This window comes from Sinocyclocheilus grahami, unplaced genomic scaffold (genome assembly GCF_001515645.1).
Source record: "Sinocyclocheilus grahami isolate Dianchi unplaced genomic scaffold, SAMN03320097.WGS_v1.1 scaffold2314.1, whole genome shotgun sequence".
NCBI classification, from domain to species: domain Eukaryota; kingdom Metazoa; phylum Chordata; class Actinopteri; order Cypriniformes; family Cyprinidae; genus Sinocyclocheilus; species Sinocyclocheilus grahami.
Window position 1 is genome coordinate 27,382 of NW_015507493.1, and position 16,561 is coordinate 43,942.

The 16,561-nt window shown below is 38.0% G+C and overlaps 1 protein-coding gene across 3 annotated transcripts; it reads left to right on the forward strand.

The window, feature by feature from the left end:
• Positions 1–5,863: 5,863 nt before the first annotated feature.
• On the forward strand, positions 5,864–13,619 carry LOC107574710 (uncharacterized). Of its 3 annotated transcripts, none has more exons than XM_016261154.1 (6): positions 5,864–6,059; positions 11,774–11,935; positions 12,132–12,247; positions 12,355–12,565; positions 12,680–12,803; positions 13,350–13,619. In XM_016261154.1, exons 2-6 carry the CDS (start codon positions 11,797–11,799, stop codon positions 13,372–13,374), a joined length of 615 nt encoding a protein of 204 aa, XP_016116640.1. In that variant the 5' UTR covers positions 5,864–6,059; positions 11,774–11,796; the 3' UTR covers positions 13,375–13,619. The 3 variants fall into 3 exon arrangements, with proteins under 3 accessions (XP_016116640.1, XP_016116642.1, XP_016116641.1); XM_016261156.1 differs by having other exon boundaries at positions 12,415–12,565; XM_016261155.1 differs by lacking the exon at positions 5,864–6,059 and having other exon boundaries at positions 11,418–11,935.
• The last annotated feature ends 2,942 nt before the right edge of the window (positions 13,620–16,561 follow it).

Below are 16,561 nucleotides of genomic sequence, written 5' to 3' on the forward strand. Positions count from 1 at the left end.
GGTCATAAAACCAGTGATATCATGATTAGTTGTCATGGTGACCAGAGGGCCTGGTGTTCAGCAGAAATCCTGGCATCCAGTTTATTGAGTGAGGGGACTGTGACGATTTGTTAATCTAATGAATAATTGATTTGTTAAATCAAATTAAAATTAGTGTGTCAGATTGGTCGAGACGGTACACATGCCACCGCTGAGCTTCATTAAACAGTCTGTAAATATGCCAAAATGCCATTTTTATGTGCACCTCTGATGGATTTTGTTGACACACCGATTTTATACTTAATCTTCGTGTGTGTGCCATATTATTCCAATTCAATTCATTGTTGTATTGTTTTGAAAAAGTTTACAATAGACCTATACATTTATGAATTCATCATAAAAGATGACAGGCATTTAATAATGTTAGAAAAAAATGGCATCAGAGAATCACTGTAAGGAGTCACATATCGACTCATGATGGGAAGGTTGATTTTTGGCATTGATCAAAAGATGCTCTTAAATTTTCATTTGATAGCTTTTTTTAAGCACAATTAATGATGCTTACATTATTGCAATGAGCCCGGTCTCATGTTAATGCACATAAATAGTACGCCAAATAAAAACAGAAAATCGTCGTACTGATACGCAAAAATGGACTTTGGCGTGCATATGATACGCTCTTGTTTCGCGTGTATATGACACGCATCTACCCCACAACCCTAATCCTCCCCATTGCGTATCATATGCATGCCAAACTCAATTTCTGCGTATAAACAGCATAATGATGACAAAGATGTTAGGGAGCTGGCTCGATCCTCCCTGTTCCTGGACCTCAGGAGACGCAAGCTGCCGTTAGCAGGGAGTCAGAGCCCCACTTCCTTGGCTTCAAAAGAAAACCCAGCTGGAAACTGGACACTCACTCTGTTGGTTTTGGTGTCTGGTCAGACTGGCCGGACCTGAATGATCTCTGTGTAAGAGCTGGAGTATCACTGGAGTGGGCCCGGTCTGACTCTGAGAGTGTGAGGGTCTCCGAGGATATCATGACTGACCCCCAGACTTATGTCAGAGCAACAGCCACATTCGGTGGATATAGCCACCCGCTAACATCCGCAGGTGCCCGGCGAACTCTCATGGATTTACATCAGTATCACCAAAAGCAACACTGGACTGAACTGAAGAACTGAACCAAACTTGCATGTCTTCCCTCTGCTGATCACTCTGTTTCTCACTCATTTCTCAAGAATACTGCACTCAGTGACTCAGTGACCGTTTTCACAGTAAAGGCCAGATTACAAGTTCTTCCTACTAGACTCAACCTCTCTATCTGGTTTCCTCCAGCTCAGGTTCCTCACTGTCTGCATCACACTACAGAACAGATCACTGAAACACTGCCACATATCCTGAATGGCTGCCGTGCTTACAAGGGAATGTACACAGCACGCCACGACAGAACAGTGGACCTGATAGTGAAAGACATATCAAACCATTTACCACCTGTAGAAAGAATATACAAACATTCCTGTGTAAAACCATCTATGTTTCAGTATCTTAACAGTAACTCTGAAATCTTTTCGTGCCTGTCTGCTAACACACCAGATGTAGTTGTGATTAATGAGGAGTGTAGAGAGGTGTTTGTTTTGGAGGTTGCGTGCACCTTTGACTCTATCACTTGCTCAGCAATGGATCCTATGCAGTGAATGGGTGCCGTCAGAATGAAACTCTTAAAAAAAAAATCTTCCTTGGATTTGTTTCAGCTCCAGATGTTAACTGATGGACTGGAGTGGTGTGGATTATTGTGATGTTTTTATCAGCTGTTTGGACTCTCATTCTGACGGCACCCATTCACTGCATAGGATCCATTGCTGAGCAAGTGATGCAATGCTACATTTCTCCAAATCTGATGAAGAAACAAACTCGTCCACGTTGAAGAATTTAGAAATTGTGAACAGTGGAGACACAAGATTTGACATGAATGGTTTTACATTGAGAGCATTGAAAAAAAAATTGCATTATTCAAGTCTCTTTTATTTTTATAGTGCTTTACGCAGTAGAGATCTTTCAGGGAAGTAACCGAATCAGTGATGCACACTTCAAATCCTAATTCTGCTCTAATGCAGCTGCAGCAAGACAATAGTGTCATTATTGGAGTTCATGATGAAACGAGTTCAGTTTAGCGATTAAGCAGCTCTACTGAAAACCGTAGTGAGATTATTCAGCGGGAGCTGGTTTAATGTTGAGTCAGTTCAGTTCCAGCAGGTTAAAACACGTCTCACTGATGGCAGGATTTACTTCATCTGAGGCTACACACATTTTTAATAAATCAATGAAGGCATCTGACTGTAGACATGCAAAAAACACTTTGATGAGAACATCTGAAGCATTGAACCACGTGGGTGCAAATGGCCCGAATTGTAACCAGCTCCAGAGTGTAAGGATAAAAGCAGCCTGATGTTAATGTAATCAATTAAAAACAAGTGTACTTGACCGCACTAAAAAAATACTTAAATACAAGCAAGCACATTTGTAGCACATTCTTACTTTTGAGCTAAATAAAATAATGATATGCTATAAATACGCTAATTAAAAGTATATTTCTACTTAAGTGAGATTGCAAAAGTATACTAAATACCACTGATACTTAAATGGATTTTTAGTGCATTGAAATAAAGTATACTGTACCCCAAAAAGTCTATTTCTTAAAAGTGTGCTTTGACTAATTTAAAAATTAAGAACACTTTTAACACAGTTTAAATTGAATTGATTATATATTTAAAATATCTTAGTAATGTAATAGTTATAAGTACGTTTTCCCAGCTGTGCTACTTAAGTGCACTTAATATAAATACACTAATTAGCACTAACACTGATTTTAAGTGTAGTCGGATGAAGTGTTTTATAACTGCATTGCTTAAAAGTGTGCCACGATCACTTCACAAAAAATTTTAGTGGATTTTAAAAATATATTATAACTACGTTCTAGGCAAGGCAAGTTTATTTATATAGCATTTCATACACAATGGTAATTCAAAGTGCTTTACATAAAAGGAAGTAAAATAATCATAAAACAATAACCACAACAATAAAACAAGGGATTTAAAAACTTTTAAAATTATTAGAAATTGATTTAAAATGAATTTAAAACCGTTAAAAATACAAATGATTTTGCAAAAAATACATCGCACAGTGCTCATTCAGTAAATGCACAGCTAAACAGATGAGATTTGAGTCTAGATTGAAATGTGACTAATGTTTTAGCACGTCTTTAGCTCTTCTGGAAGCTGACTGTATTAAATTTGCTGTTGTAGCACACATGTGAGAGTGGAGTGAGGAGGAGAACGAGGTTCTGCGTTGATTGCGAGCCAGCCTTTCTGCTTCTTTATGCAAAGCCAGTTTCTGGCCTGAGCCGTCCCAGCTTCGTTTTCTACACTGACTGTTTCTTCTTCTGGATTATGCATTGCTCTATAGCACAGCATGCACAGTGCTTCCTCACGCTGCTGAATCCCATGTCTCAGCTGTTTGTTGCGAAAATGGCTTTTGTTAATTCACAGTGTGTCAGTGAATGATTGCAGGCCATTTCAAAGCGGTTTTGTTTTCTAGACTTCAGTTCATTCCTGCTGCTTCACCTGCTGCTCTGCACTGACTGACTGATCATGCTGTGCTTTTGATCTCTCTCTCGCTCTCTCTCTGTTTGTTCTTTGTTTGGAATCTGTTGGCCCTGGATTTGATTGGATTTCAAAATAAAGGCTTATCTGAAGAATTTGTCTAACAAGTGCTTTAGTAACTTTTTTGTAAAGCCCCAGTGAATGCTTTTTTACTCTTCTCATGACTAGAAGGAATTGTTGGTGGAGTAGTGAATTAACAACGCTGTCTTCCACAGCACTGCAGTGTGTGTGTGTGTTTGTGTGAGTGTCTGTGTGTGTGTGTGTGTGTGTGTGTGTGTCTGAGTGTGTGAGTGAGTGAGTGTGTCTGAGTGTGTGTGTGTGTGCGCACGAAGACTTGGGTTATGCAGAGCATCAATTCTGACTGAGCATGGGTTCTCTTGGCTTCAAGTCACATCATTCACTTAAACTGTGTATTCAGCAGGTCAGAACAGATGAAAAACACATCCAGCATAAATCTTCTGACAGAGAAGAAGGTCAGTTAAGGCAAATTCCCTCAGTTACAGTAAACATTTACAGCTTTATAGTAGACTGACATCAGTTTTAACCTAAACTATTACATTAGTCTTTCAGCCTGTAATGAACTGTTACATATGAACTGTTTTTTTTATTAGAAATAATAGTGTTAAAGTGGTAATAAACGAGTTCTAATGCAAATTACAAGGTAAGTAACAAAATTCCCATGTATTGTTACAAACCACTGTAAGTACTGTACATGTTACTGTAAATAATGCTTATCAACATCCAGTCAGAAACCCAAGACTGATTTTTCCCTCCTCAGTTCTATATAAATTATTTGGACACTTACGCCATCTGTAAGGATGTGCATCAGTGCATTAGATGAATGTAATTGTCCTGTACGCATAGAGAACAATAGGGTTCATAAAGGATGCTGCAGTTGAGACATTGCAGTTTATTAAGTAGACATGGTGTGACAAAGTTCCACTTTAAACTGGTTAGCCTAGTTTTTTTTAATGAAAGAGATTTCTATATTTTACCCATTCAATAGGCAACCCAAGTTCCACACACAAACCTAGTGATGTATATTATAGCGGGACATTTGTGTCTATGACACGCTGAGATTCATTGATTATAAAGGATGTTTGTGAGATGAGTGTTGAGTGAGTGATTTTATAGTTCAATAAACAAGAGGTTAATATGAAGTGACTTACATTTTATGAATACTGTTGTCTGGTCATCTGATCATGCCGCTGTCATCAATGTCTACACCCACCCAACCCTAAACTTACCCTTTACAATAATGCAAATACAGTCATTGTTGTTCAGTGTGACAAAAATTACACAATGATTGGCTCAGCGTTTCTCACCTACTGGCTTTTTTAGTTCCATTTTTAAAGACAGTTCTTCAAATCATTTGGTATTTCTATATTTTTATAAATTTGTATTTAAAATATGAATCTCAAAACTTTGTTATTATGAATTTAAATGCAATCATGCCACCGCTGAGCTTCATTAAACAGTCTGTAAATATGCCAAAATGCCATTTTTATGTGCACCTCTTTTGTTGCTCCATTTTGTTGACACACCGATTTTATACTTAATCTTTGTGTGTGTGCCATATTATTCCAATTCAATTCATTGTTGTATTGTTTTGAAAAAGTTTACAATAGACCTATACATTTATGAATTCATCATAAAAGATGACAGGCATTTAATAATGTTAGAAAAAAATGGCATCAGAGAATCACTGTAAGGAGTCACATATCGACTCATGATGGGAAGGTTGATTTTTGGCATTGATCAAAAGATGCTCTTAAATTTTCATTTGATAGCTTTTTTTTAAGCACAATTAATGATGCTTACATTATTGCAATGAGCCCGGTCTCATGTTAATGCACATAAATAGTACGCCAAATAAAAACAGAAAATCGTGGTACTGATACGCAAAAATGGACTTTGGCGTGCATATGATACGCTCTTGTTTCGCGTGTATATGACACGCATCTACCCCACAACCCTAATCCTCCCCATTGCGTATCATATGCACGCCAAACTCAATTTCTGCGTATAAACAGCACGCGAAACATAAACTCGTGCTATTGATACGCACTCTCAGGATTCCTGCACAATGTGTCTTGAATGATACAGGTAACTATCTCCAAGCAGAGATTCTGTTGAATGAGTTTATATCCCACATCATTAATGGATGCTGTTCTTTTGTGAACTTTGGCCATGGAGGCGTTTCCTTCTCGTGTAAATTCTTCCCAAAAGCCTCGCAGATACGGGGACAGATCAGTCCGGAGTAATGATTCCGGTAAGGCGGCGTCCTCCGGTAAACGTGAGAATGCTGCATCAGTTGTGTCTATAAATGCGCACGACATCCCCGAGATCTGCAGACACACGCTTTCTTCGGTGAAGCAGCCCGAGGACGGGGAATTCAGCTGATCATCCGAAAACCAGGTATATTCATGCATCTTTATCATTTGCACATTTCATTTCTAAAGGATATGTTTCTTGATACAAGAAGCAGGTTGTCTTAAATAGATTTCTTTTTTTAATTAAATGACAGTCAAACTTTAGGAAAATGCACCCCTCAGTGACTGACTATTGCACTTTGGTATATTAATAATACGAGATATATATATATATATACACTACCGCTCAAAAGGTATATGTAGGCATTCATTAGCGCTGTATTTGATGACTGGTCTATTCTTGGGCTATGGTTAGACGTCTGTTACATTTTCACTGACAGCCCACATTTAGCCTAGACATCTAGGCTGTGTTTAGACGACTATTAGACGTCTTTTTTGAAAATTGCTTGCTGGGAAAGACAGTCGAATATCGTATAATGTGTATGAATGTAACATGTAACAGCTTGTGGGATGCATGGCATCATATCATCAAATGCAAGTAAACTTTTGAAACATTTAAATTAGCATTATTTTTGGCATAATAAATGATGCTATGTTTAATAATGCTGTAAAATAATTATATAAAATAATGCTAATTTAGCCTAAATGATTCAAAAGTTTACTTGCATTTGATAAGAAGCTGCGTGAGCTAAAATGACATGTAAACAACTTTAAGGCTATTTTGGCCATGCTCTTCGCTGGTCTGGTTACTGGTATAGGGCTATAGCTAGCTGTTAAAATTAGACACAGATTGCCTCGATTTCGCTACATATAGAGCATGCCATGAATGACACTTACTGTATATCTTTGTCGATATTATTGACACTGCGAACGTGATTAACCGAGACTGAAATGACGGCTATTGCTTGCTGGGGAGTAAGACTGTAATGTGTTTAAAGAGGTCTCTTCTGCTCATCAAGGCTGCATTTATTTGATCAAAAATACAGAAACAAACGGTAAACTTGCAAAATGTTATTACAATATAAAATAATGGTTTCTATTTTAATATCCTTTAAAATATAATATATTCATGTGATGCAAAGCTGTATTTCCAGCATCATTCCTCCAGTCTTCAGTGTCACATGATCTTCAGAAATCAGTATAATATGCTGATTTATTATTAGAATTATCAACAGTTGTGCTGACAAATATTGTTTTGGAAACTGTGATATTTTTTCAGGATTCTTTGATATATTCAAAATATAAATCTTTTCTAACAATATAAATCTTTGCTGTCACTTCTTAACAATTGAACACATCCTCGCTGAATAAAAGTTTTAATTTCTTTCAAAAGAATAAAGAATAAAAATGACTGAAAAAAAAACTGACCCCAAACTTTTGAACGCTAGTGTATATTGTTAGAAAATATTTCTATTTTAAATAAATGCTCTTCTTTTTAACTTTTTATTCATCAAAGAATCCTGAAAAAAAGTATCACAGCTTCCAAAGAAACATGACGCAGCAACAGTTTCAGCACTGATAATAAATCAGCATATTATACTGATTTCTGAAGATCATGTGACACTGAAGACTGGAGGAATGATGCTGAAAATACAGCTGCACATCACAGAAATATATTACAGTTTAAATAGAAACCATTATTTTATATTGTAATAACATTTTGAATTTTTTTTCTATATTTTTGATCAAATAAATGCGCATAAGAGCATAAGAGACTTCTTTAAAAAACATTACAAGTCTTACTGATCCCAAACTTTTGACCGGTAGTGTGTGTGTGTGTGTGAGTATGCGTGTGTGTGTGTGTGTGTGAGAGAGAGAGTGTGTGTGTGAGTGTGTGTGTGTGAGAGAGAGAGAGTGTGTGTGTGTGTGAGAGAGAGAGTGTGTGTGTGAGTGTGTGTATATATATATATATATAACCAGTGTTGGGGAAAGTTACTTTTAAAAGTAATGCTCTTAGAAGAAACGGTTCTATAGAGAACCTTAAAAGGTTCTATCAGGCACTTCATATATGGAACCCCTAAAAGGTTCCATATAGAACCCTTTTCAAGGGTTCTTTGTAGCCTGGAAAAGGGTTCTATATAGAACCCTTTAGGGGTTCCCATCATGGGATTATTCTTTGGATTTAATTTTTGTTTTATTTTAATAAAATGTTAAGACTTAAACAGCCCATATAGCTACTTTATCACTAGAAAAACTGAAATAAGCATAACACATCAAGGTGTTGTGTGATCATTCAAGACACTTTTATTAGCGTTTACAATGACAAGCAATATATAACACAGCAATTCATAGTGCAACAGTTACAGGGATTAACATAAATCCATTTTTCTTTATTTATTCATACTTTTTATTGTTTTTACTTCTCTAAAATAGCACTCTTTTTATTTAAAAAAAATTAAATTAAATCAAATCTTAAAACTTACTTGAATTAGAGAGGAGTGTGGCGTTTTCATCTGAATGTAGATGACCAAACAAGTAATGCTGCACTCCATAGTCCAGACCTGCAGTGACAGTACAAAATATGAATTTATTTATCAATCAATCAATCATAAGAACCTGCATGATAAAATGTGGAAAATAGAAGAAGAAAAAAATATATCAGTAACTTCAGATTAGCTGATTGATGCGTTTCCCAAAGTTGGTACTGTGAGGAAAAATAAATAATGTACCTTTTGTGTTATTGTTTTGCAGCAAGCTGGTCACGTTTCCTCTGACTTCCACTTTTCAGCACGCTGATAAGGTGGTGGTAAAACTTTAAAAGTGCTCTCTGAGAAAGATGAACATCTACAACAACCAAATACAGTGTGTTTAGAATAATATACAATTACTTCAGCAAAACAAATAATTATATTTTACTATACGGCAAACCACAAATACTCACAGAAAAAATGTTAACATCTCCATCAGCTTCTCTCTTTGTTCTTCTTGGTTTGAATTCATGTTTGGCATAGAGGGTTCTTTGGAGTTGAGTAAAGAACCCTAGGGTTCTATATAGAACCCCAAAGAACCCTTTTTTTTAAGAGTGTACAATATTGCGTTACTCCATAAAAAAGTAACTAATTATGTTACTTAGTGACTTTTTATGGAAAGTAATGCATTACGTTACTTTTGCGTTACTTTTTAAATCTGGACAGGGCTTGCTTGTTTGTTTTTAAAATAAAAAAGTTCTGTTTTTGGCAAATATAAAAGCCTTTCACACCAGAAGTGAAATGAATAAGCCTCAGGCTGAAGGGAAAGTACAGTAGAATACAGAAGACGACATTTCAACACTTCAGCAATAAACAAAGACACAAATGTTTGTCTAGAGTAATTTGTGTTTATTAGTACGCTTGAACTGAATCATCGAAGCTCAGAAGCAAAGACATTGGTTAATAGAATGGGATTAAATACATAAAGCATATTTGTGTTGTTTAATATTTAATTATTGCAGGTTTGCGTCATATTCTGAGTTGCATTATTTTTATTCATTTTGAGGAATACTGAATCTGTGTTTGTTTGTTTTTTTGTGAGTGAGATGAATTAATGCATATTCATATTTATTTTAGAACTACAGTAACATCTTCTGATTTCTGTCACCATGGCAACACCAGAGCTGTCAATCAATACATTGGAAACAAAAGTAACTTGCGTTACTTATTTGAAAAAGTAACTCAGATATTCTCTTGTAAATTAAAAAGTAATGCGTTACTTTACTAGTTACTTGAAAAAAGTAATCTGATTACGTAACTCACGTTACTTGTAATGTGTTACCCCCGACACTGTGTGTATATATATATATATATATGAACTGTGATGTTTGGCAAAATAAGTAAACGTTAACTATTGAATGCGTATTTTATGACCTTTTTTACTGTTTTACACACGCAATAAACCGTGAGAGGCTGTGTTTTTTAAAATTATTATTAATTAAAATGAAATGTTACCACAACTAAGGGGTACTGCAGAGGACATGTGCACCTCTGTAGTGCAGAGCCCATAAGGGACATAGTGAAATGAGTAAATGAAGAGATTTTATTGCTGATGGAAGAGTTTTCAGTTGTTTCTTGAATAGTGTAAAGGATTCGTGCTCGGGCTTCTGAAGGGGATGTAGACCGTGCATGTTCTGTATGCAAGCATCAGTGACTTAATTGGTAGTCAGGGCAGAGAGTGCAGCAACATACATGAATTATTGTAGAGGTTTGATAGCACATGATGGTCCAGTCAGAAGAGCATTGCAATAGTCCAGCACAGAAATGACTGTTGCGCAGCAGCTAAAACCAGCAGAATCATTCTGTTCTTGCAGTATAGTCGTTGAAGTATTATCTGAATATCTTCAAAGTTGCTGCAACTTCATATTAACATGTATACAACTAGATCATCTAATTATATTTCCTTGAATATCCCTAGAAAGAAAACTACTTATGGTCATTCTGCTTTTGAATTTGCTGCCCCAAAACGATTGGAATGTGCTACAAAAGCGATTGAAACTAGAGACAAATATTTCAGTCTGTGCATTTAAAAATGCTACACTGTAAAAAATTATTCATTAAATTTACTAAAAAAAAATAAAGGTAAGTGGTTGCAATCAATTTATTATAGCTACATTTAAATACATTTAGTTGACTAACTTTCAACATTTTTTTTATTGAAATGTAGCTAAAATAAATTGTTTGCAACCACTTACCTTAAAAAATTTAGTATCTTTTTTTTTCAGTGTAGTGAGTGCTTTTACTTTAACCTGTAAATGATTTAACTGAGATTTTTTGTTTGCTTGTTTTGTTTTATGTGCCTCTTGTGTATGGTTGTATATGTCTATACGTATATGCCTGGTTAAATAAAGGTTAAATGAAATGAAGGTCATCAAAGTTTACCCCAAGATTTCTAACGGAGCTTAATAAGATTGTTGCTCATGAACCTAGCTGGATGGTGAAATTGTGCTGTAGAGTCGGAGTGGCAGGGAAGACGAGAAGCTCGGTCTTTGCCAGTCTGAGCTGCAGATGATGTTCCTTCATCCATAATGAGTTGTCCGCTAGATTTGTGCCACTGTGTGTCATCAGCATAGAAATGCTAGGACAAACCATGCGCCTGCATAAGGGGTCCCAGCAATGAAGTGTATATGGAGAAGAGGAGCGGTCTAAGGACTGAACCCTGAGGAACCCCTGTGATCAGTTGATGTGCTTTGGATACCGATGACTTAGAATCAGCTTTTGCAATTCGCAGAGCTTCAGTGACCGTCAGCAAGGCAGTCTCAGTTGAGTGACTGCTTTTAAAACCTGATGGGTTGTCATCCAGCTGGTTACTCTGAGAAAGAATGGGTGATACTTGATGTTACGAATGGGAAAAGAGAAACACATCTGTAACTTTCCACAAGTGCAGTGTTTAGTGTGTTTTTGTTTTTTGGAATGCTGTGATGAGATGTGCTGAAATACATTTGCATTTGATCCCAAAATCTTTCCCAAGATTTGTCTGGTTCCCTGGTGCCCTCCAGGACCGAAGTTGTCCAGCCCTGCTTTAGGGAACCTTATTTGTTAGAAACAACACGGATTTGGAATGCATGTGGCTGCTTGCATTAGGCTGTATGTTTTCCAGTGCGGCAATGTGAGGTTTGGTGATATGCTTTTTAATGAATGTTTTGTTTCCAATTAGTTAGATGACGATTATAATAATAACTGATCATTACGACAGATTATTTCCATGTTTGTTGTGCATAGTGCCTTTGATATCCATTAAAATGCCATTTTTGCTGTTTTGTTTTTTTTAAATGTTGTTGCTGTTACAGTCTGTATGACCTGTTTGTCTATGGATATCTTTGTCTATTAGTGTCCAGAAGAAGCTTTCCAAAAATGAACATCAGCTCGATTAAACCGGCGCACCTGTCGACCAGCTGTGGAAAGCTTTTGTGCATTCAAAGCAGGCTGAGGCCCAATCGTTCTCATCAGCTGGTTGCAAAGAATGAACAGAAATTCAACCCTGGGAACTCAGGTAAAAGTCTGAACCTGTGCTGTGATCTGTCTGTGTCGCAGTCATTACTGTATGTACTGTGATGTCATTTGTAGTTTCTTGTTTTGTACAGTAAAGTTCTGTTTTGTTTTGTTTTTCAACTGTACGTTTCATGAAAGTGTTTTGCATAATGATTTAATTCTAATTCCAGCAATATGATTTGTCTTGTCTTCTTCAGTCAAGGTGTATCATATATTGTATAATAGAACCAGACAATGCATGGCTTTTGGCTTTGAGGTGGAAAATAAGTCTGTTTTCCCTTTTGTTACTAACGGTGAAGAGGTCAAATTTAAGGTAATGTCTCAGACACTGAATTGCAAAGAAATCGCTTATTGCCAAATACTTTCTTATTTGATAATTTCTGATTCTATATAATCATGTCTGCTGGCTTTCACACGCAGGCTTTACTCACAGACAAGCTGATTACGGGAAAGGCCTTTGATGAAACGTTCTTATTTAAGTGGGGTGAGCAAGAGATCTCTGGAGGTTGGAGGAGTCTGGAATCAGTGGCTAAACCCAAAAAGTACCTGTGTGTTAAAAATGAGGTCAAAGTGATCATCACAGAAAAACAGAGTCCGGTTTTTCAAATCTGTTACTCAGATGAGAAAAAAGGTAATGTTTGCGAGAGGAATATTGTATTTTGTGAATAGTTACCGTGTCTGCTGACTCTGCACAATACACTGTAAAACCTAATCATCCATCTGTTGCATTTATAAAACATAACAGGTGAAATCCAAGATAATGAGAGAAATCCATACAAAGAGATCTCCTGGCGAAGACGCAACTTAAAAAGAGGACCTTCATGCCGCACGGAATCGGAATCCAATAAACCACTGTGCTGCAACAACAGGTACTCCTAAAGTGTAATCCGTTACTGATTCCAAATTGCATGACAAAAAATTGACTTCACATATTTAGGTAATATAATCAGACAGCTTTTCGATTGCTTTTGACCTTACTCATCTATCACATTGATTTAAATAGGATAATTTTGTACCATATTGATATAAAAATGGGTAACACTTTATTTTGATAGTCCACTTTAGACATTACAGTAAGTATCTTTGCAACTAAATGTCAGTTTTTTTCAACTGCTTACATTTTTTAAACTTTGCCTCTTTTTTAAAAAACTTTACACACAATTGCACGCACAAAATGTAATGTGTGGAGAATCAAGTCAACCTAAGTTGCTTGAGTAAGTGTTTGTCTTGAAATATTAATAACAATATTAAAGTTATTTTTATGGTTAGGGGGACAGTTATACTGAAAGACCTTTTGCTCGCTGAAAAAGTATGTTTGGATCGTGCTGATCATTATTTAGAGGCCTTTGAAATGTGAGTCTCCACCAAGAGAAGAAGATGATGACGATGAACTGAAATGAATCTTTCTTTCTCAGGAAAACCAAGCGGATGAAGATGTGAAGAGCTGAAGCTTCTTCACCAACAAAAGGGCTTTGATCGTTCTGAGAAAACATGAGCGCGATTCCTCCGTGGGTCTTTGAGGCATGGCATTTTCTCCATTTATTTGCATGCGTTTCACTTTTATTTGTATATCTTTCACTTTTCAGTGAGGTGTGTTCACCAGTGATGTTGGGCATATCTCAATTTCTAATGTTTCTGAAAGAAGTCTCTTCTGCTCACCAAGCCTGCATTTATTTGATCCAAAGTACAGCAAAAGCAGTAAAATTGTGAAATATTTTTACTATTTACAATAACTGCTTTCTACTTGAATCTCTGTTAAACTGTAATGTATTTCTGTGATGCGCAGCTGTATTTTCAGCATCATTCCTCCAGTCTTCAGTGTCACATGATCTTCAGAAATCAGTATAATATGCTGATCTGCTGCTTAAGAAACACTTCTGATTATTATCAATCGTTATTGCTGCTTGTTATTCTTGTGGAAACATTACCATTTAAAGGCTTGGGCTAAGTAAGGGAAAAAAAGACACTTTAAATTTTTTATGTGTTTTTGATTAAACAAATGCCGCCTTGGTGAGCATAAGAGACTTCTTTAAAAAAACAAAAAAAAATTAAAAGTCCTTTTAAAAATACTTCTGACTAGTAATATATGCATTATTCTATGCCAGTATCACTAGTACTTTGTTCACAGTGCACTTCACAGGATCATGCACTTATTTGACTGAAAAACAAAGCGTGCAAATGTTGGACACTGATGCACACTCGACAGCTGCAGCTTTGTTTAGTTAGCAGACAGAGCTCAGACTCTCGTGCTGCTGGATGACAAAACAACCTTATGACACTCACACACTAGTCTAGAAAGTAGGCAGCACAAAGTTAAAGTGCATATTTTATAGTATGTCATGTGGGACACAAAGAAGAGTCAGTAAAAGTTCAGACAAGCGCGCCCTCTGCTGGTGAAGCTCATCTGTAACTCATCTGAAATATTAAAGGGGTCATCGGATGCTACATGCCCTTTTACAAGTTGTTTGAACTGAAATGTGTGTTGGCAGTGTGTGTACACAACAACCCTGTAATAATAAAAATCCACCCAGTGATTTTTAAAAAATCTGGTTAAATGTTTTCCCCTTTCTCAAATCGAGCCAATCTCAGATGCCTGTCTGTGTGACGTCCCACAGACAGGCCCCTCCCCCGATAGTTTGATTGACAGTAGTGTTTCAGCACAGACTGGACTGGCGCCTTATCTTAGCTCCGCCCTGAGTGACGTCACACAGACAGGCCCCTCCCCCGATAGTTTGATTGACAGTAGTGTTTCAGCACAGACTGGACTGGCGCCTTATCTTAGCTCCGCCCTGAGTGACGTCACACAGACAGGCCCCTCCCCCGATAGTTTGATTGACAGTAGTGTTTCAGCACAGACTGGACTGGCGCCTTATCTTAGCTCCGCCCTGAGTGACGTCACACAGACAGGCCCCTCCCCCGATAGTTTGATTGACAGTAGTGTTTCAGCACAGACTGGACTGGCGCCTTATCTTAGCTCCGCCCTGAGTGACGTCACACAGACAGGCCCCTCCCCCGATAGTTTGATTGACAGTAGTGTTTCAGCACAGACTGGACTGGCGCCTTATCTTAGCTCCGCCCTGAGTGACGTCACACAGACAGGCCCCTCCCCCGATAGTTTGATTGACAGTAGTGTTTCAGCACAGACTGGACTGGCGCCTTATCTTAGCTCCGCCCTGAGTGACGTCACACAGACAGGCCCCTCCCCCGATAGTTTGATTGACAGTAGTGTTTCAGCACAGACTGGACTGGCGCCTTATCTTAGCTCCGCCCTGAGTGACGTCACACAGACAGGCCCCTCCCCCGATAGTTTGATTGACAGTAGTGTTTCAGCACAGACTGGACTGGCGCCTTATCTTAGCTCCGCCCTGAGTGACGTCACACAGACAGGCCCCTCCCCCGATAGTTTGATTGACAGTAGTGTTTCAGCACAGACTGGACTGGCGCCTTATCTTAGCTCCGCCCTGAGTGACGTCACACAGACAGGCCCCTCCCCCGATAGTTTGATTGACAGTAGTGTTTCAGCACAGACTGGACTGGCGCCTTATCTTAGCTCCGCCCTGAGTGACGTCACACAGACAGGCCCCTCCCCCGATAGTTTGATTGACAGTAGTGTTTCAGCACAGACTGGACTGGCGCCTTATCTTAGCTCCGCCCTGAGTGACGTCACACAGACAGGCCCCTCCCCCGATAGTTTGATTGACAGTAGTGTTTCAGCACAGACTGGACTGGCGCCTTATCTTAGCTCCGCCCTGAGTGACGTCACACAGACAGGCCCCTCCCCCGATAGTTTGATTGACAGTAGTGTTTCAGCACAGACTGGACTGGCGCCTTATCTTAGCTCCGCCCTGAGTGACGTCACACAGACAGGCCCCTCCCCCGATAGTTTGATTGACAGTAGTGTTTCAGCACAGACTGGACTGGCGCCTTATCTTAGCTCCGCCCTGAGTGACGTCACACAGACAGGCCCCTCCCCCGATAGTTTGATTGACAGTAGTGTTTCAGCACAGACTGGACTGGCGCCTTATCTTAGCTCCGCCCTGAGTGACGTCACACAGACAGGCCCCTCCCCCGATAGTTTGATTGACAGTAGTGTTTCAGCACAGACTGGACTGGCGCCTTATCTTAGCTCCGCCCTGAGTGACGTCACACAGACAGGCCCCTCCCACGATAGTTTGATTGACAGTAGTGTTTCAGCACAGACTGGACTATCAACTTGTGGAAAATGGGCATCCTATGACCCCTTTTATCTGTAAAGTGCGTTGCACTTGAGTTTGTATAGCGTATGCTACATCTAATATGCATTGTTTTTCTAGTAACATGATATGCAAATATATTAATGTATTTGTTAACCATATTATATAAAAGCTGTGAAGCTGAAATAATCAGCTCGTTCTGCAAGCAAAGCATCTTGCTGTATGTTGACTATGAATTTTTTATATATATGCATGCATTTGTTTTATTAGTATATTGTATTTTACTTCTTTCTTTTTGACAGAATCTACGAACACCTAATTTCTGTATTATGCATTGACTGAATAATATATGCAAATGTGATGCAAAAATGCATATTTTACATTTTAAAAATATTCTGGATAGTATGCGATTTATGTGTAGCTGATATTTCACT

Excerpts from the sequence above, each read along its gene's own strand:
- LOC107574710 (XM_016261154.1), top strand. The coding sequence starts at position 11,797 with ATGAACATCAGCTCGATTAAACCGGCGCACCTGTCGACCAGCTGTGGA. Across the intron at positions 11,936-12,131 it reads ATTCAACCCTGGGAACTCAG|TCAAGGTGTATCATATATTG; the intron begins GTAAAAGTCTGA and ends TGTCTTCTTCAG. Across the intron at positions 12,804-13,349 it reads CCACTGTGCTGCAACAACAG|GAAAACCAAGCGGATGAAGA; the intron begins GTACTCCTAAAG and ends TTTCTTTCTCAG.